General features: G+C 34.3%; 1 protein-coding gene across 1 annotated transcript; it reads right to left on the bottom strand.

Annotated features, from left to right (window-relative positions):
• Positions 1-9,979: 9,979 nt before the first annotated feature.
• Positions 9,980-17,105, bottom strand: LOC126892576 (membrane-associated tyrosine- and threonine-specific cdc2-inhibitory kinase-like). Its single transcript, XM_050662138.1, has 2 exons — positions 16,530-17,105; positions 9,980-10,133 (listed from the first exon to the last, which is right to left on the bottom strand). The coding sequence occupies exons 1-2, from the start codon at positions 16,779-16,781 to the stop codon at positions 10,047-10,049; spliced, it is 339 nt and encodes a 112-aa protein (XP_050518095.1). The 5' UTR covers positions 16,782-17,105; the 3' UTR covers positions 9,980-10,046.
• Positions 17,106-20,853: the final 3,748 nt, after the last annotated feature.

Consider the following 20,853-nt stretch of genomic DNA (forward strand, 5'->3'; position numbering starts at 1 on the left):
AGACATACATCACCGATGCAGTCCCAAAAGACGAATTCTGGAACATCATTGGTGATTTTAACGTAGTTTACCAGACTCTTGTGGGATAACTGCATCATGAGGTATATGTCAGCTTCCTGTTCCCATCCCATGATGTAATTTACAATGTGGGGGTGGTACCCCACTTGTTCGAAATTTCTTATTTCTTTGAATTTTTCGGATTCAGAAATTTTATCTGCTTTCAATTTTTTTATGGCGTAGTTCTTGCTGTCAGATATGTGTTGAGCCTTGTACACAGTACCAAAGTACCCTTCCCCTAAAATTTCAACTGCCGAAAATATTTGAGAAAAGTACGGCTCTTCCAGCATCTTTGGGCGTCACTAAAATCCATAAAATATTCAATTAATTTTAACTCAGCAAGCATTTTCATCTTGTAAACATGCCTTTTATAAACTTTAACTTATTCAACTTTAAAAAACTTATAGCTAAATCAAGATATCTTATAAAAAAATTAAAAATATGGAACAAAACTTTTAAGAAACGCATTTCTTTAGTTACGAGTGACCAAAAATTAAAAATAATATAAAAAAAATCAACTAAAAATAAAAAAAAAATTGAAAAAATCTAACACATTCGTGAAAGAAAAGCGTGGCGCGTCTTCAGCGAATAAACGGTTTTCGTCCCACCCTTTTCATTAACGAATGTGTTAAATTTTTTAAATTTTTTGGCTTTTTGGTTGGTTTTTTTATAGTATTTTTAAGTTTAGTCATTCGTAACTACAAGAAGTCACTACAAAATTTTAGTCACTCGTAACAAGGGAGCGCTGGTTAAAGGATCATGGTGGATCCAGAGCGAGGGGTCACGGGGTCATGACCCCCCCCCCAAACGAAAATAAGTATCAATTCAGTATTCCTAAAAAACGGAGAGCTGTCAAACAAAAAAAATTAGGCCCATCCAAAAAATCCAAAAAATAATTGAAAACCCACTTATCCTAGGGGTGGTAAGACTAAGCGACCTTGCATCAGAGAAAAGTAATTAAATCACCCTCAAGATCCATGACCCCCAAAAAAATTTCTGGATCCGCCACTGTAAAGGATGTAAAAATAAATTGTTTTGACTTACCTCTCTTATCTCAACTATTGTGCCGAAATCAGCCACTTCTTTGTACCAGGTTTTTTCCGTGTATTAGGATGTTATTATCCTTGATATCGTAATGGACCAAACGTCTTTCTGCCAGGTAGATAGAAGCGAGACATACATCACCGATGCAGTCCCAAAAGACGAATTCTGGAACATCATTGGTGATTTTAACGTAGTTTACCAGACTCTTGTGGGATAACTGCATCATGAGGTATATGTCAGCTTCCTGTTCCCATCCCATGATGTAATTTACAATGTGGGGGTGGTACCCCACTTGTTCGAAATTTCTTATTTCTTTGAATTTTTCGGATTCAGAAATTTTATCTGCTTTCAATTTTTTTATGGCGTAGTTCTTGTTGTCAGATATGTGTTGAGCCTTGTACACAGTACCAAAGTACCCTTCCCCTAAAATTTCAACTGCCGAAAATATTTGAGAAAAGTACGGCTCTTCCAGCATCTTTGGGCGTCACTAAAATCCATAAAATATTCAATTAATTTTAACTCAGCAAGCATTTTCATCTTGTAAACATGCCTTTTCTAAACTTTAACTTATTCAACTTTAAAAAACTTATAGCTAAATCAAGATATCTTATAAAAAAATTAAAAATATGAAACAAAACTTTTAAGAAACGCTTTTCTTTAGTTACGAGTGACTAGAATTAAAAATAATATAAAAAAAATCAACTAAAAATAAATCAAAAATTGAAAAAATCTAACACATTCGTGAAAGAAAAGCGTGGCGCGTCTTCATCGAATAAACGGTTTTCGTCCCACCCTTTTGTTTAACGAATGTGTTAAATTTTCTAAATTTTTTGTGGTTTTTGGTTGATTTTTTTATAGTGTTTTTAATTTTAGTCATTCGTAACTACAAGAAGTCACTACAAAATTTTAGTCACTCGTAACAAGGGAGCGCTGGTTAAAGGATCATGGTGGATCCAGAGCTTGGTCACGGGATCATGACCCCCCCCCCCAAACGAAAATAAGTATCAATTTAATAATCTAAAAAAAACGGAGAGCTGTCAAACAAAAAAAATCAGGCCCATCAAAAAAATCCAAAAAATAAATTAAATAAATTAAAAACCAACTTATCCTAGGGGTGGCAAGACTAAGCGACCTTGCATCAGAGAAAAGTAATTAAATCACCCTCAATATCCATGACCCCCAAAAAAATTTCTGGATCCGCCACTGTCGAGGATGTAAAAATAAATTGTTTCGACGTACCTCTCTTATCTCAACTATTGTGCCGAAATCAGCCACTTCTTTGTACCAGGTTTTTTCCGTGTATTAGGATGTTATTATCCTTGATATCGTAATGGACCAAACGTCTTTCTGCCAGGTAGATAGAAGCGAGACATACATCACCGATGCAGTCCCAAAAGACGAATTCTGGAACATCATTGGTGATTTTAACGTAGTTTACCAGACTCGTCTGGGATAACTGCATCATGAGGTATATATCAGCTTCCTGTTCCCATCCCATGATGTAATTTACAATGTGGGGGTGGTACCCCACTTGTTCGAAATTTATTTCTTTGAATTTTTCGGATTCAGAAATTTTATCTGCTTTCAATTTTTTTATGGCGTAGTTCTTGTTGTCAGATATGTGTTGAGCCTTGTACACAGTACCAAAGTACCCTTCCCCTAAAATTTCAACTGCCGAAAATATTTGAGAAAGGTACGGCTCTTCCAGCATCTTTGAGCGTCACTAAAATCCATAAAATATTCAATTAATTTTAACTCAGCAAGCATTTTCATCTTGTAAACATGCCTTTTATAAATTTTAACTTATTCAACTTTAAAAAACTTATAGCTAAATCAAGATATCTTATAAAAAAATTAAAAATATGAAACAAAACTTTTAAGAAACGCATTTCTTTAGTTACGAGTGACCAAAAATTAAAAATAATATAAAAAAAATCAACTAAAAATAAAAAAAAAATTGAAAAAATCTAACACATTCGTGAAAGAAAAGCGTGGCGCGTCTTCAGCGAATAAACGGTTTTCGTCCCACCCTTTTCATTAACGAATGTGTTAAATTTTTTAAATTTTTTGGCTTTTTGGTTGGTTTTTTTATAGTATTTTTAAGTTTAGTCATTCGTAACTACAAGAAGTCACTACAAAATTTTAGTCACTCGTAACAAGGAAGCGCTGGTTAAAGGATCATGGTGGATCCAGAGCGAGGGGTCACGGGGTCATGACCCCCCCCCCCCCAAACGAAAATAAGTATCAATTCAGTATTCCTAAAAAACGGAGAGCTGTCAAACAAAAAAAATTAGGCCCATCCAAAAAATCCAAAAAATAATTGAAAACCCACTTATCCTAGGGGTGGTAAGACTAAGCGACCTTGCATCAGAGAAAAGTAATTAAATCACCCTCAAGATCCATGACCCCCAAAAAAATTTCTGGATCCGCCACTGTAAAGGATGTAAAAATAGATTGTTTTGACTTACCTCTCTTATCTCAACTATTGTGCCGAAATCAGCCACTTCTTTGTACCAGGTTTTTTCCGTATATTAGGATGTTATCATCCTTGATATCGTAATGCACCAAACGTCTTTCTGCCAGGTAGATAGAAGCGAGACATACATCACGGATGCAGTCCCAAAAGACGAATTCTGGAACATCATTGGTGAATTTAACGTAGTTTACCAGACTCGTCTGGGATAACTGCATCATGAGGTATATGTCAGCTTCCTGTTCCCATCCCATGATGTAATTTACAATGTGGGGGTGGTACCCCACTTGTTCGAAATTTCTTATTTCTTTGAATATTTCGGATTCAGAAATTTTATCTGCTTTCAATTTTTTTATGGCGTAGTTCTTGTTGTCAGATATGTGTTGAGCCTTGTACACAGTACCAAAGTACCCTTCCCCTAAAATTTCAACTGCCGAAAATATTTGAGAAAGGTACGGCTCTTCCAGCATCTTTGAGCGTCACTAAAATCCATAAAATATTCAATTAATTTTAACTCAGCAAGCATTTTCATCTTGTAAACATGCCTTTTATAAATTTTAACTTATTCAACTTTAAAAAACTTATAGCTAAATCAAGATATCTTATAAAAAAATTAAAAATATGAAACAAAACTTTTAAGAAACGCTTTTCTTTACTTACGAGTGACCAAAAATTGAAAATAATATAAAAAAAATCAACTAAAAATAAAAAAAAAATTGAAAAAATCTAACACATTCGTGAAAGAAAAGCGTGGCGCGTCTTCATCGAATAAACGGCTTTCGTCCCACCCTTTTCGTTAACGAATGTGATTTTTAAATTTTTTTGCTTTTTGCTTGATTTTTTCATAGTATTTTTAATTTTAGTCACTCGTAACTACAAGAAGTCACTACAAAATTTTAGTAACTCGTAACAAGAGAGCGCTGGTTAAAGGATCATGGTAGATCCAGAGCGAGGGGTCACGGGGTCATGACCCCCCCCCCCCCCAAACGAAAATAAGTATGAATTCAATAATCCTAAAAAAACGGAGACCTGTCAAACAAAAAAGAATTAGGCCCATCCAAAAAATCCAAAAAATAATTGAAAACCCACTTATCCTAGGGGTGGTAAGACTAAGCGACCTTGCGTCAGAGAAAAGTAATTAAATCACCCTCAAGATCCATGACCCCCAAAAAAATTTCAGGATCCGCCACTGTAAAGGATGTAAAATAAATTGTTTTGACTTACCTCTCCTATCTCAACTATTGTGCCGAAATCAGCCAGTTTAAAGTTTTTTCCGTGTATTAGGATGTTATCATCCTTGATATCGTAATGGACCAAACGTCTTTCTGCCAGGTAGATCGAAGCGAGACATACATCACGGATGCAGTCCCAAAAGACGAATTCTGGAACATCATTGGTGATTTTAACGTAGTTTACCAGACTCGTCTGGGATAACTGCATCATGAGGTATATATCAGCTTCCTGTTCCCATATCATGATGTAATTTACAATGTGGGGGTGGTACCCCACTTGTTCGAAATTTATTTCTTTGAATTTTTCGGATTCAGAAATTTTATCTGCTTTCAATTTTTTTATGGCGTAGTTCTTGTTGTCAGATATGTGTTGAGCGTTGAACACAGTACCAAAGTACCCTTCCCCTAAAATTTCAACTGCCGAAAATATTTGAGAAAAGTACGGCTCTTCCAGCATCTTTGGGCGTCACTAAAATCCATAAAATATTCAATTAATTTTAACTCAGCAAGCATTTTCATCTTGTAAACATGCCTTTTATAAACTTTAACTTATTCAACTTTAAAAAACTTATAGCTAAATCAAGATATCTTATAAAAAAATTAAAAATGTGAAAAAAAATAATTAAGAAACGCTTTTCTTTAGTTACGAGTGACTAGAATTAAAAATAATATAAAAAAAATCAACTAAAACGCAAAAAAAATTGAAAAAATCTAACACATTCGTGAAAGAAAAGCGTGGCGCGTCTTCATCGAATAAACGGTTTTCGTCCCACCCTTTTGTTTAACGAATGTGTTAAATTTTTTAAATTTTTTTGCTTTTTGGTTGATTTATTTATAGTATTTTTAATTTAAGTCACTTCTAACTACAAGAAGTCACTACAAAATTTTAGTCACTCGTAACAAGGGAGCGCTGGTTAAAGGATCATGGTGGATCCAGAGCGAGGGGTCACGGGGTCATGACCTTCCAAACGAAAATAGGTATCAATTCAATATTCCTAAAAAACGGAGAGCTGTCAAACAAAAAAAATTAGGCCCATCCAAAAAATCCAAAAAATAATTGAAAACCCACTTATCCTAGGGGTGGTAAGACTAAGCGATCTTGCATCAGAGAAAAGTAATTAAATCACCCTCAAGATCCATGACCCCCAAAAAAATTTCTGGATCCGCCACTGTAGAGGATGTAAAAATAAATTGTTTTGACGTACCTCTCTTATCTCAACTATTGTGCCGAAATCAGCCACTTCTTTGTACCAGGTTTTTCCGTGTATTAGGATGTTATTATCCTTGATATCGTAATGGACCAAACGTCTTTCTGCCAGGTAGGTAGAAGCGAGACATACATCACCGATGCAGTCCCAAAAGACGAATTCTGGAACATCATTGGTGATTTTAACGTAGTTTACCAGACTCGTGTGGGATAACTGCATCATGAGGTATATGTAAGCTTCCTGTTCCCATCCCATGATGTAATTTACAATGTGGGGGTGGTACCCCACTTGTTCGAAATTTCTTATTTCTTTAAATTTTTCGGATTCAGAAATTTTATCTGCTTTCAATTTTTTTATGGCGTAGTTCTTGTTGTCAGATATGTGTTGAGCCTTGTACACAGTACCAAAGTACCCTTCCCCTAAAATTTCAACTGCCGAAAATATTTGAGAAAGGTACGGCTCTTCCAGCATCTTTGAGCGTCACTAAAATCCATAAAATATTCACTTAATTTTAACTCGGCAAGCATTTTCATCTTGTAAACATGCCTTTTATAAATTTTAACTTATTCAACTTTAACAAACTTATAGCTAAATCAAGATGTCTTATAAAGAAATTAAAAATATATGAAACAAGATTTTTAAGAAACGCTTTTCTTTAGTTACGAGTGACTAAAATTAAAAATAATGTAAAAAAATCAACTAAAAAGAAAAAAAAATTGAAAAAATCTAACACATTCGTGAAAGAAAAGCGTGGCGCGTCTTCAGCGAATAAACGGTTTTCGTCCCACCCTTTTCTTTAACGAATGTGTTAAATTTTTTAAAATTTTTTTGCTTTTTGGTTGATTTTTATATAGTATTTTTAATTTAAGTCACTCGTAACTACAAGAAGTCACTACAAAATTTTAGTCACTCGTAACAAGGGAGCGCTGGTTAAAGGATCATGGTGGACCCAGAGCGAGGGGTCACGGGGTCATGACCCCCCCCCCAAACGAAAATAAGTATCAATTCAATAATCCTAAAAAAACGGAGAGCTGTCAAACAAAAAAAAATTAGGCCCATCCAAAAAATCCAAAAAATAATTGAAAACCCACTTATCCTAGGGGTGGTAAGACTAAGCGACCTTGCATCAGAGAAAAGTAATTAAATCACCCTCAAGATCCATGACCCCCAAAAAAATTTCTGGATCCGCCACTGTAAAGGATGTAAAATAAATTGTTTTGACTTACCTCTCGTATCTCAACTATTGTGCCGAAATCAGCCAGTTTAAAGTTTTTTCCGTGTATTAGGATGTTATCATCCTTGATATCGTAATGGACCAAACGTCTTTCTGCCAGGTAGATCGAAGCGAGACATACATCACGGATGCAGTCCCAAAAGACGAATTCTGGAACATCATTGGTGATTTTAACGTAGTTTACCAGACTCGTCTGGGATAACTGCATCATGGGGTATATGTCAGCTTCCTGTTCCCATCCCATGATGTAATTTACAATGTGGGGGTGGTACCCCACTTGTTCGAAATTTCTTATTTCTTTGAATTTTTCGGATTCAGAAATTTTATCTGCTTTCAATTTTTTTATGGCGTAGTTCTTGTTGTCAGATATGTGTTGAGCCTTGTACACAGTACCAAAGTACCCTTCCCCTAAAATTTCAACTGCCGAAAATATTTGAGAAAGGTACGGCTCTTCCAGCATCTTTGAGCGTCACTAAAATCCATAAAATATTCAATTAATTTAAACTCAGCAAGCATTTTCATCTTGTAAACATGCCTTTTATAAACTTTAACTTATTCAACTTTAAAAAACTTATAGCTAAATCAAGATATCTTATAAAGAAATTAAAAATATATAAAACAAAATTTTTAAGAAACGCTTTTCTTTAGTTACGAGTGACTAAAATTAAAAATAATATAAAAAAAAAATCAACTAAAAAGCAAAAAAAATTGAAAAAATCTAACACATTCGTGAAAGAAAAGCGTGGCGCGACTTCATCGAATAAACGGTTTTCGTCCCACCCTTTTCTTTAACGAATGTGTTAAATTTTTTAAAAATTTTTTGCTTTTTGGTTGATTTTTTTATAGTATTTTTAATTTAAGTCACTCGTAACTACAAGAAGTCACTACAAAATTTTAGTCACTCGTAACAAGGGAGCGCTGGTTAAAGGATCATGGTGGATCCAGAGCGAGGGGTCACGCGGTCATGACCCCCCCCCAAACGAAAATAAGTATCAATTCAATAATCCTAAAAAAACGGAGAGCTGTCAAACAAAAAAAAATTAGGCCCATCCAAAAAATCCAAAAAATAATTGAAAACCCACTTATCCTAGGGGTGGTAAGACTAAGCGACCTTGCATCAGAGAAAAGTAATTAAATCACCCTCAAGATCCATGACCCCCAAAAAAATTTCTGGATCCGCCACTGTAAAGGATGTAAAATAAATTGTTTTGACTTACCTCTCTTATCTCAACTATTGTGCCGAAATCAGCCAGTTTAAAGTTTTTTCCGTGTATTAGGATGTTATCATCCTTGATATCGTAATGGATCAAACGTCTTTCTGCCAGGTAGATGGAAGCGAGACATACATCACGGATGCAGTCCCAAAAGACGAATTCTGGAACATCATTGGTGATTTTAACGTAGTTTACCAGACTCGTCTGGGATAACTGCATCATGGGGTATATGTCAGCTTCCTGTTCCCATCCCATGATGTAATTTACAATGTGGGGGTGGTACCCCACTTGTTCGAAATTTCTTATTTCTTTGAATTTTTCGGATTCAGAAATTTTATCTGCTTTCAATTTTTTTATGGCGTAGTTCTTGTTGTCAGATATGTGTTGAGCCTTGTACACAGTACCAAAGTACCCTTCCCCTAAAATTTCAACTGCCGAAAATATTTGAGAAAGGTACGGCTCTTCCAGCATCTTTGAGCGTCACTAAAATCCATAAAATATTCAATTAATTTTAACTCAGCAATCATTTTCATCTTGTAAACATGCCTTTTATAAATTTTAACTTATTCAGCTTTAAAAAACTTATAGCTAAATCAAGATATCTTATAAAAAAATTAAAAATATGAAACAAAACTTTTAAGAAACGCTTTTCTTTAGTTACGAGTGACTAGAATTAAAAATAATATAAAAAAAATCAACTAAAAATAAAACAAAAATTGAAAAAATCTAACACATTCGTGAAAGAAAAGCGTGGCGCGTCTTCATCGAATAAACGGTTTTCGTCCCACCCTTTTCTTGTTCTCAGATATAGTTCTTGTTCTCAGATATGTGTTGAGCCTTGTACACAGTACCTAAGTACCCTTCCCCTAAAATTTCAACTGCCGAAAATATTTGAGAAAGGTACGGCTCTTCCAGCATCTTTGAGCGTCACTAAAATCCATAAAATATTCAATTAATTTTAACTCAGCAATCATTTTCATCTTGTAAACATGCCTTTTATAAATTTTAACTTATTCAGCTTTAAAAAACTTATAGCTAAATCAAGATATCTTATAAAAAAATTAAAAATATGAAACAAAACTTTTAAGAAACGCTTTTCTTTAGTTACGAGTGACTAGAATTAAAAATAATATAAAAAAAATCAACTAAAAATAAAACAAAAATTGAAAAAATCTAACACATTCGTGAAAGAAAAGCGTGGCGCGTCTTCATCGAATAAACGGTTTTCGTCCCACCCTTTTGTTTAACGAATGTGTTAAATTTTCTAAATTTTTTTTGGTTTTTGGTTGATTTTTTTATAGGGTTTTTAATTTTAGTCATTCGTAACTACAAGAAGTCACTACAAAATTTTAGTCACTCGTAACAAGGGAGCGATGGTTAAAGGATCATGGTGGATCCAGAGCTTGGTCACGGGATCATGAGCCCCCCCCCCAAACGAAAATAAGTATCAATTCAATATTCCTAAAAAACGGAGAGCTGTCAAACAAAAAAAATTAGGCCCATCCAAAAAATCCAAAAAATAATTGAAAACCCACTTATCCTAGGGGTGGTAAGACTACGCGACCTTGCATCAGAGAAAAGTAATTAAATCACCCTCAAGATCCATGACCCCAAAAAAAATTTCTGGATCCGCCACTGTAGAGGATGTAAAAATAAATTGTTTTGACTTACCTCTCTTATCTCAACTATTGTGCCGAAATCAGCCACTTCTTTGTACCAGGTTTTTTCCGTATATTAGGATGTTATCATCCTTGATATCGTAATGGACCAAACGTCTTTCTGCCAGGTAGATAGAAGCGAGACATACATCACGGATGCAGTCCCAAAAGACGAATTCTGGAACATCATTGGTGATTTTAACGTAGTTTGCCAGACTCGTCTGGGATAACTGCATCATGAGTTATATGTCAGCTTCCTGTTCCCATCCCATGATGTAATTTACAATGTGGGGGTGGTACCTCACTTGTTCGTAATTTCTTATTTCTTTGAATATTTCGGATTCAGAAATTTTATCTGCTTTCAATTTTTTTATGGCGTAGTTCTTGTTGTCAGATATGTGTTGAGCCTTGTACACAGTACCAAAGTACCCTTCCCCTAAAATTTCAACTGCCGAAAATATTTGAGAAAGGTACGGCTCTTCCAGCATCTTTGAGCGTCACTAAAATCCATAAAATATTCAATTAATTTTAACTCAGCAAGCATTTTCATCTTGTAAACATGCCTTTTATAAATTTTAACTTATTCAACTTTAAAAAACTTATAGCTAAATCAAGATATCTTATAAAAAAATTAAAAATATGAAACAAAACTTTTAAGAAACGCTTTTCTTTAGTTATGAGTGACTAGAATTAAAAATAATATAAAAAAAATCAACTAAAAAGCAAAAAAAATTGAAAAAATCTAACACATTCGTGAAAGAAAAGCGTGGCGCGTCTTCAGCGCATAAACGGTTTTCGTCCCACCCTTTTCTTGTTCTCAGATATAGTTCTTGTTCTCAGATATGTGTTGAGCCTTGTACACAGTACCAAAGTACCCTTCCCCTAAAATTTCAACTGCCGAAAATATTTGAGAAAAGTACGGCTCTTCCAGCATCTTTGAGCGTCACTAAAATCCATAAAATATTCAATTAATTTTAACTCAGCAAGCATTTTCATCTTGTAAACATGCCTTTTATAAATTTTAACTTATTCAACTTTAAAAAACTTATAGCTAAATCAAGATATCTTATAAAAAAATTAAAAATATGAAACAAAACTTTTAAGAAACGCTTTTCTTTACTTACGAGTGACCAAAAATTAAAAATAATATAAAAAAAAATCAACTAAAAAGCAAAAAAAATTGAAAAAATCTAACACATTCGTGAAAGAAAAGCGTGGCGCGTCTTCATCGAATAAACGGCTTTCGTCCCACCCTTTTTGTTAACGAATGTGATTTTTTAAATTTTTTTGCTTTTTGCTTGATTTTTTTATAGTATTTTTAATTTTAGTCACTCGTAACTAGAAGAAGTCACTACAAAATTTTAGTCACTCGTAACAAGAGAGCGCTGGTTAAAGGATCATGGTAGATCCAGAGCGAGGGGTCACGGGGTCATGACCCCCCCCCCAAACGAAAATAAGTATGAATTCAATAATCCTAAAAAAACGGAGACCTGTCAAACAAAAAAAAATTGGGCCCATCCAAAAAATCCAAAAAATAATTGAAAACCCACTTATCCTAGGGGTGGCAAGACTAAGCGACCTTGCATCAGAGAAAAGTAATTAAATCACCCTCAAGATCCATGACCCCCAAAAAAATTTCAGGATCCGCCACTGTAAAGGATGTAAAATAAATTGTTTTGACTTACCTCTCTTATCTCAACTATTGTGCCGAAATCAGCCAGTTTAAAGTTTTTTCCGTGTATTAGGATGTTATCATCCTTGATATCGTAATGGACCAAATGTCTTTCTGCCAGGTAGATCGAAGCGAGACATACATCACGGATGCAGTCCCAAAAGACGAATTCTGGAACATCATTGGTGATTTTAACGTAGTTTACCAGACTCGTCTGGGATAACTGCATCATGAGGTATATATCAGCTTCCTGTTCCCATATCATGATGTAATTTACAATGTGGGGGTGGTACCCCACTTGTTCGAAATTTATTTCTTTGAATTTTTCGGATTCAGAAATTTTATCTGCTTTCAATTTTTTTATGGCGTAGTTCTTGTTGTCAGATATGTGTTGAGCCTTGAACACAGTACCAAAGTACCCTTCCCCTAAAATTTCAACTGCCGAAAATATTTGAGAAAAGTACGGCTCTTCCAGCATCTTTGGGCGTCACTAAAATCCATAAAATATTCAATTAATTTTAACTCAGCAAGCATTTTCATCTTGTAAACATGCCTTTTATAAACTTTAACTTATTCAACTTTAAAAAACTTATAGCTAAATCAAGATATCTTATAAAAAAATTAAAAATGTGAAAAAAAATAATTAAGAAACGCTTTTCTTTAGTTACGAGTGACTAGAATTAAAAATAATATAAAAAAAATCAACTAAAAAGCAAAAAAAAATTGAAAAAATCTAACACATTCGTGAAAGAAAAGCGTGGCGCGTCTTCATCGAATAAACGGTTTTCGTCCCACCCTTTTGTTTAACGAATGTGTTAAATTTTTTAAATTTTTTTGCTTTTTGGTTGATTTATTTATAGTATTTTTAATTTAAGTCACTTCTAACTACAAGAAGTCACTACAAAATTTTTGGTCACTCGTAACAAGGGAGCGCTGGTTAAAGGATCATGGTGGATCCAGAGCGAGGGGTCACGGGGTCATGACCTTCCAAACGAAAATAGGTATCAATTCAATATTCCTAAAAAAACGGAGAGCTGTCAAACAAAAAAAATTAGGCCCATCCAAAAAATCCAAAAAATAATTGAAAACCCACTTATCCTAGGGGTGGTAAGACTAACGCCCGGTTTCCGAAAGGATGATCATCTCAAAAATTATGTAATCGACGATTAACAATAGATTAAATGCGTCAGAAACGTCAAACAAACTAGTTTTAACCACAGTCGATCATCTGACAAAAGATTAATCGTTAGTTAACAGCCGATCATGAGTGTTTTGAGTCTGCTAAAGTTCGATTAACCAGTTTCGCTTGTCAAACGGCGGTAAAAATGGACTGTTACCTAATCTGCGACTATGCGTCGACTAACGGGCTGTTAAGAGTTTTTTTTTAGTTTTTTAATTTCTGTAATTAACAAATTCCTGGAAAAAGTTGTCAAATAACACATATATAAATGATATAAATCATATTATTCAATAAAAATAAGATTTTTTTATGGAAGAAATAATTTAAAATATTTATTTAACTTGCAGAACATGGATATATCGGACATTTTTTATATTTGATTATACAATTTATATTTTTTTTTTCTTTTAAAAATGTAAGGTAACAAGGATGCTAGACTCATGGAGCTATTTTTTGAGAGGCCAGAGCTCTAAAAAGCAGAACATAATGATTATAGCGATGTAAATAAGAGGGAAAACGTGTGAGAAATTATAGCAGCTAACTTTGAAGACAATAAAACAGCCGGTAAATAAATTAAAAATAAATATAAAAAGTAAATATATAAACCAAAAATAAAAAGAAGATAATAAAATATTATAGATCATAAATAAACTGTTTTATATCTCCAAGTTTCGTCACAATACCTAGCCTCATTTTTAAAATGCTCTCGTTCAATTCTTGCTCCAAACCAAAGTGACAGTACGTAAGAGAGAATGCACCTTTAGAATCTAACGATACAAGTTTGGATTTAGAGGTTAATATAATTGAAATTTTGAAGGATAACAGCCAATTGTGACAGTATCGCTACCAAGTCGTATGTCAGATCATCGATTACATGATCTATGATCATGCAATTTTACAATAATTGGCGTTCGAGAAACCCATCACTGGTTAACAGTTGATCAAATCTGACAGCCGATTAGATGATCGGAGATTTGAATAACGTTTCGGAAACCGGCTGTAAGCGACCTTGCATCAGAGAAAAGTAATTAAATCACCCTCAAGATCCATGACCCCCAAAAAAATTTCTGGATCCGCCACTGTAGAGGATGTACAAATCAATTGTTTGACGTACCTCTCGTATCTCAACTATTGTGCCGAAATCAGCCACTTCTTTGTACCAGATTTTTTCCGTGTATTAGGATGTTATTATCCTTGATATCGTAATGGACCAAACGTCTTTCTGCCAGGTAGATAGAAGCGAGACATACATCACCGACGTAGTCCCAAAAGACGAATTCTGGAACATCATTGGTGATTTTAACGTAGTTTACCAGACTCGTGTGGGATAACTGCATCATGAGGTATATGTCAGCTTCCTGTTCCCATCCCATGATGTAATTTACAATGTGGGGGTGGTACCCCACTTGTTCGAAATTTATTTCTTTGAATTTTTCGGATTCAGAAATTTTATCTGCTTTCAAATTTTTTATGGCGTAGTTCTTGTTGTCAGATATGTGTTGAGCCTTGTACACAGTACCAAAGTACCCTTCCCCTAAAATTTCAACTGCCGAAAATATTTGAGAAAAGTACGGCTCTTCCAGCATCTTTGAGCGTCACTAAAATCCATAAAATATTCAATTAATTTTAACTCAGCAAGCATTTTCATCTTGTAAACATGCCTTTTATAAATTTTAACTTATTCAACTTTAAAAAACTTATAGCTAAATCAAGATATCTTATAAAAAAATTAAAAATATGAAACAAAACTTTTAAGAAACGCTTTTCTTTAGTTACGAGTGACCAAAAATTAAAAATAATATAAAAAAAATCAACTAAAAATAAAAAAAAAATTGAAAAAATCTAACACATTCGTGAAAGAAAAGCGTGGCGCGTCTTCAGCGAATAAACGGTTTTCGTCCCACCCTTTTCATTAACGAATGTGTTAAATTTTTTAAATTTTTTTGCTTTTTGGTTGCTTTTTTTATAGTATTTTTAAGTTTAGTCATTCGTAACTACAAGAAGTCACTACAAAATTTTAGTCACTCGTAACAAGGGAGCGCTGGTTAAAGGATCATGGTGGATCCAGAGCGAGGGGTCACGGGGTCATGACCCCCCGCCCCCAATCGAAAATAAGTATCAATTTCCTAAAAAACGGAGAGCTGTCAAACAAAAAAAATTAGGCCCATCCAAAAAATCCAAAAAATAATTGAAAACCCACTTATCCTAGGGGTGGTAAGACTAAGCGACCTTGCATCAGAGAAAAGTAATTAAATCACCCTCAAGATCCATGACCCCCAAAAAAATTTCTGGATCCGCCACTGTAAAGGATGTAAAAATAAATTGTTTTGACTTACCTCTCTTATCTCAACTATTGTGCCGAAATCAGCCACTTCTTTGTACCAGGTTTTTTCCGTATATTAGGATGTTATCATCCTTGATATCGTAATGGACCAAACGTCTTTCTGCCAGGTAGATAGAAGCGAGACATACATCACGGATGCAGTCCCAAAAGACGAATTCTGGAACATCATTGGTGATTTTAACGTAGTTTACCAGACTCGTCTGGGATAACTGCATCATGAGGTATATGTCAGCTTCCTGTTCCCATCCCATGATGTAATTTACAATGTGGGGGTGGTACCCCACTTGTTCGAAATTTCTTATTTCTTTGAATTTTTCGGATTCAGAAATTTTATCTGCTTTCAATTTTTTTATGGCGTAGTTCTTGTTGTCAGATATGTGTTGAGCCTTGTACACAGTACCAAAGTACCCTTCCCCTAAAATTTCAACTGCCGTAAATATTTGAGAAAGGTACGGCTCTTCCAGCATCTTTGAACGTCACTAAAATCCATAAAATATTCAATTAATTTTAACTCAGCAAGCATTTTCATCTTGTAAACATGCCTTTTATAAATTTTAACTTATTCAACTTTAAAAAACTTATAGCTAAATCAAGATATCTTATAAAAAAATTAAAAATATGAAACAAAACTTTTAAGAAACGCTTTTCTTTAGTTACGAGTGACCAAAAATTAAAAATAATATAAAAAAAATCAACTAAAAATAAAAAAAAAATTGAAAAAATCTAACACATTCGTGAAAGAAAAGCGTGGCGCGTCTTCAGCGAATAAACGGTTTTCGTCCCACCCTTTTCATTAACGAATGTGTTAAATTTTTTAAATTTTTTTGCTTTTTGGTTGCTTTTTTTATAGTATTTTTAAGTTTAGTCATTCGTAACTACAAGAAGTCACTACAAAATTTTAGTCACTCGTAACAAGGGAGCGCTGGTTAAAGGATCATGGTGGATCCAGAGCGAGGGGTCACGGGGTCATGACCCCCCCCAAACGAAAATAAGTATCAATTTCCTAAAAAACGGAGAGCTGTCAAACAAAAAAAATTAGGCCCATCCAAAAAATCCAAAAAATAATTGAAAACCCACTTATCCTAGGGGTGGTAAGACTAAGCGACCTTGCATCAGAGAAAAGTAATTAAATCACCCTCAAGATCCATGACCCCCAAAAAAATTTCTGGATCCGCCACTGTAAAGGATGTAAAAATAAATTGTTTTGACTTACCTCTCTTATCTCAACTATTGTGCCGAAATCAGCCAGTTTAAAGTTTTTTCCGTGTATTAGGATGTTATCATCCTTGATATCGTAATGGATCAAACGTCTTTCTGCCAGGTAGATGGAAGCGAGACATACATCACGGATGCAGTCCCAAAAGACGAATTCTGGAACATCATTGGTGATTTTAACGTAGTTTGCCAGACTCGTCTGGGATAACTGCATCATGAGGTATATGTCAGCTTCCTGTTCCCATCCCATGATGTAATTTACAATGTGGGGGTGGTACCCCACTTGTTCGAAATTTCTTATTTCTTTGAATTTTTCGGATTCAGAAATTTTATCTGCTTTCAATTTTTTTATGGCGTAGTTCTTGTTGTCAGATATGTGTTGAGCCTTGAACACAGTACCAAAGTACCCTTCCCCTAAAATTTCAACTGCCGAAAATATTTGAGAAAGGTACGGCTCTTCCAGCGTCTTTGAGCGTCACTAAAATCCATAAAATATTCAATTAATTTTAACTCAGCAAGCATTTTCATCTTGTAAACATGCCTTTTATAAACTTTAACTTATTCAACTTTAAAAAACTTATAGCTAAATCAAGATATCTTATAAAGAAATTAAAAATATATAAAACAAAATTTTTAAGAAACGCTTTTCTTTAGTTACGAGTGACTAAAATTAAAAATAATATAAAAAAAATCAACTAAAAAGCAAAAAAAATTTAAAAAAATCTAACACATTCGTGAAAGAAAAGCGTGGCGCGACTTCATCGAATAAACGGTTTTCGTCCCACCCTTTTCTTTAACGAATGTGTTAAATTTTTTAAAATTTTTTTGCTTTTTGGTTGATTTTTTTATAGTATTTTTAATTTAAGTCACTCGTAACTACAAGAAGTCACTACAAAATTTTAGTCACTCGTAACAAGGGAGCGCTGGTTAAAGGATCATGGTGGATCCAGAGCGAGGGGTCACGGGGTCATGACCCCCCCCCCCCAAACGAAAATAAGTATCAATTCAATAATCCTAAAAAAACGGAGAGCTGTCAAACAAAAAAAAAATAGGCCCATCCAAAAAATCCAAAAAATAATTGAAAACCCGCTTATCCTAGGGGTGGTAAGACTAAGCGACCTTGCATCAGAGAAAAGTAATTAAATCACCCTCAAGATCCATGACCCCCAAAAAAATTTCTGGATCCGCCACTGTAAAGAATGTAAAATAAATTGTTTTGACTTACCTCTCTTATCTCAACTATTGTGCCGAAATCAGCCAGTTTAAAGTTTTTTCCGTGTATTAGGATGTTATCATCCTTGATATCGCAATGGACCAAACGTCTTTCTGCCAGGTAGATCGAAGCGAGACATACATCACGGATGCAGTCCCAAAAGACGAATTCTGGAACATCATTGGTGATTTTAACGTAGTTTACCAGACTCGTCTGGGATAACTGCATCATGGGGTATATGTCAGCTTCCTGTTCCCATCCCATGGTGTAATTTACAATGTGGGGGTGGTACCCCACTTGTTCGAAATTTCTTATTTCTTTGAATTTTTCGGATTCAGAAATTTTATCTGCTTTCAATTTTTTTATGGCGTAGTTCTTGTTGTCAGATATGTGTTGAGCCTTGTACACAGTACCAAAGTACCCTTCCCCTAAAATTTCAACTGCCGAAAATATTTGAGAAAGGTACGGCTCTTCCAGCATCTTTGAGCGTCACTAAAATCCATAAAATATTCAATTAATTTTAACTCAGCAAGCATTTTCATCTTGTAAACATGCCTTTTATAAACTTTAACTTATTCAACTTTAAAAAACTTATAGCTAAATCAAGATATCTTATAAAGAAATTAAAAATATATAAAACAAAATTTTTGAGAAACGCTTTTCTTTAGTTACGAGTGACTAAAATTAAAAATAATATAAAAAAAATCAACTAAAAAGCAAAAAAAATTGAAAAAATCTAACACATTCGTGAAAGAAAAGCGTGGCGCGACTTCATCGAATAAACGGTTTTCGTCCCACCCTTTTCTTTAACGAATGTGTTAAATTTTTTAAAATTTTTTTGCTTTTTGGTTGATTTTTTTATAGTATTTTTAATTTAAGTCACTCGTAACTACAAGAAGTCACTACAAAATTTTAGTCACTCGTAACAAGGGAGCGCTGGTTAAAGGATCATGGTGGATCCAGAGCGAGGGGTCACGGGGTCATGACCCCCCCCAAACGAAAATAAGTATCAATTCAATAATCCTAAAAAAACGGAGAGCTGTCAAACAAAAAAAAATTAGGCCCATCCAAAAAATCCAAAAAATAATTGAAAACCCACTTATCCTAGGGGTGGTAAGACTAAGCGACCTTGCATCAGAGAAAAGTAATTAAATCACCCTCAAGATCCATGACCCCCAAAAAAATTTCTGGATCCGCCACTGTAAAGGATGTAAAAATAAATTGTTTTGACTTACCTCTCTTATCTCAACTATTGTGCCGAAATCAGCCAGTTTAAAGTTTTTTCCGTGTATTAGGATGTTATCATCCTTGATATCGTAATGGACCAAACGTCTTTCTGCCAGGTAGATCGAAGCGAGACATACATCACGGATGCAGTCCCAAAAGACGAATTCTGGAACATCATTGGTGATTTTAACGTAGTTTACCAGACTCGTCTGGGATAACTGCATCATGGGGTATATGTCAGCTTCCTGTTCCCATCCCATGATGTAATTTACAATGTGGGGGTGGTACCCCACTTGTTCGAAATTTCTTATTTCTTTGAATTTTTCGGATTCAGAAATTTTATTTGCTTTCAATATTTTTATGGCGTAGTTCTTGTTGTCAGATATGTGTTGAGCCTTGAACACAGTACCAAAGTACCCTTCCCCTAAAATTTCAACTGCCGAAAACATTTGAGGAAGGTATGTAAACATGCCTTTAATAAACTTTAACTTATTCAACTTTATGGCTAATTGGCTATGTCAAAGCCATTAATAAAAAAAAAACTTTAAAAAACTTATAGCTAAATCAAGATATCTTATAAAAAAATTAAAAATATGACACAAAATTTTTAAGAAACGCTTTTCTTTAGTTACGAGTGACCAAAATTAAAAATAATATAAAAGAAATCAACTAAAAAGCAAAAAAAAATTGAAAAAATCTAACACATTCGTGAAAGAAAAGCGTGGCGCGTCTTCATCGAATAAACGGTTTTCGTCCCACCCTTTTCTTTAACGAATGTGTTAAAATTTTTAAATTTTTTTGCTTTTTGATTGATTTTTTTATAGTATTTTTAATTTTAGTCACTCGTAACTAAAAGAAGTCACTACAAAATTTTAGTCACTCGTAACAAGGGAGCGCTGGTTAAAGGATCATGGTGGATCCAGAGCGAGGGGTCACGGGGTCATGACCCCCCCAGACGAAAATAAGTATCAATTCAATAATCCTAAAAAAACGGAGAGCTGTCAAACAAAAAAAATTAAGCCCATCCAAAAAATCCAAAAAATAATAGAAAACCCACTTATCCTAGGGGTGGTAAGACTAAGCGACCTTGCATCAGAGAAAAGTAATTAAATCACCCTCAAGATCCATGACCCCCAAAAAAATTTCTGGATCCGCCACTGTAAAGGATGCAAAAATAAATTGTTTTGACTTGCCTCTCTTATCTCAACTATTGTGCCGAAATCAGCCAGTTCTTTGTGCCAAGTTTTTTCCGTGTATTGGGATGTTATCATCCTTGATATCGTAATGGACCAAACGTCTTTCTGCCAGGTAGATCGAAGCGAGACATACATCACGGATGCAGTCCCAAAAGACGAATTCTGGAACATCATTGGTGATTTTAACGTAGTTTACCAGACTCGTCTGGGATAACTGCATCATGGGGTATATGTCAGCTTTCTGTTTCCATCCCATGATGTAATTTACAATGTGGGGGTGGTACCCCACTTGTTCGAAATTTCTTATTTCTTTGAATTTTTCGGATTCAGAAATTTTATCTGCTTTCAATTTTTTTATGGCGTAGTTCTTGTTGTCAGATATGTGTTGAGCCTTGTACACAGTACCAAAGTGCCCTTCCCCTAAAATTTCAACTGCCGAAAATATTTGAGAAAGGTACGGCTCTTCCAGCATCTTTGAGCGTCACTAAAATCCATAAAATATTCAATTAATTTTAACTCAGCAAGCATTTTCATCTTGTAAACATGCCTTTAATAAACTTTAACTTATTCAACTTTAAAAAACTTATAGCTAAATCAAGATATCTTATAAAAAAAAATTAAAAATATGACACAAAGTTTTTAAGAAACGCTTTTCTTTAGTTACGAGTAACTAAAATTAAAAATAA

Source organism: Diabrotica virgifera, chromosome 9 (assembly GCF_917563875.1).
Source record: "Diabrotica virgifera virgifera chromosome 9, PGI_DIABVI_V3a".
Classification (NCBI taxonomy): domain Eukaryota; kingdom Metazoa; phylum Arthropoda; class Insecta; order Coleoptera; family Chrysomelidae; genus Diabrotica; species Diabrotica virgifera.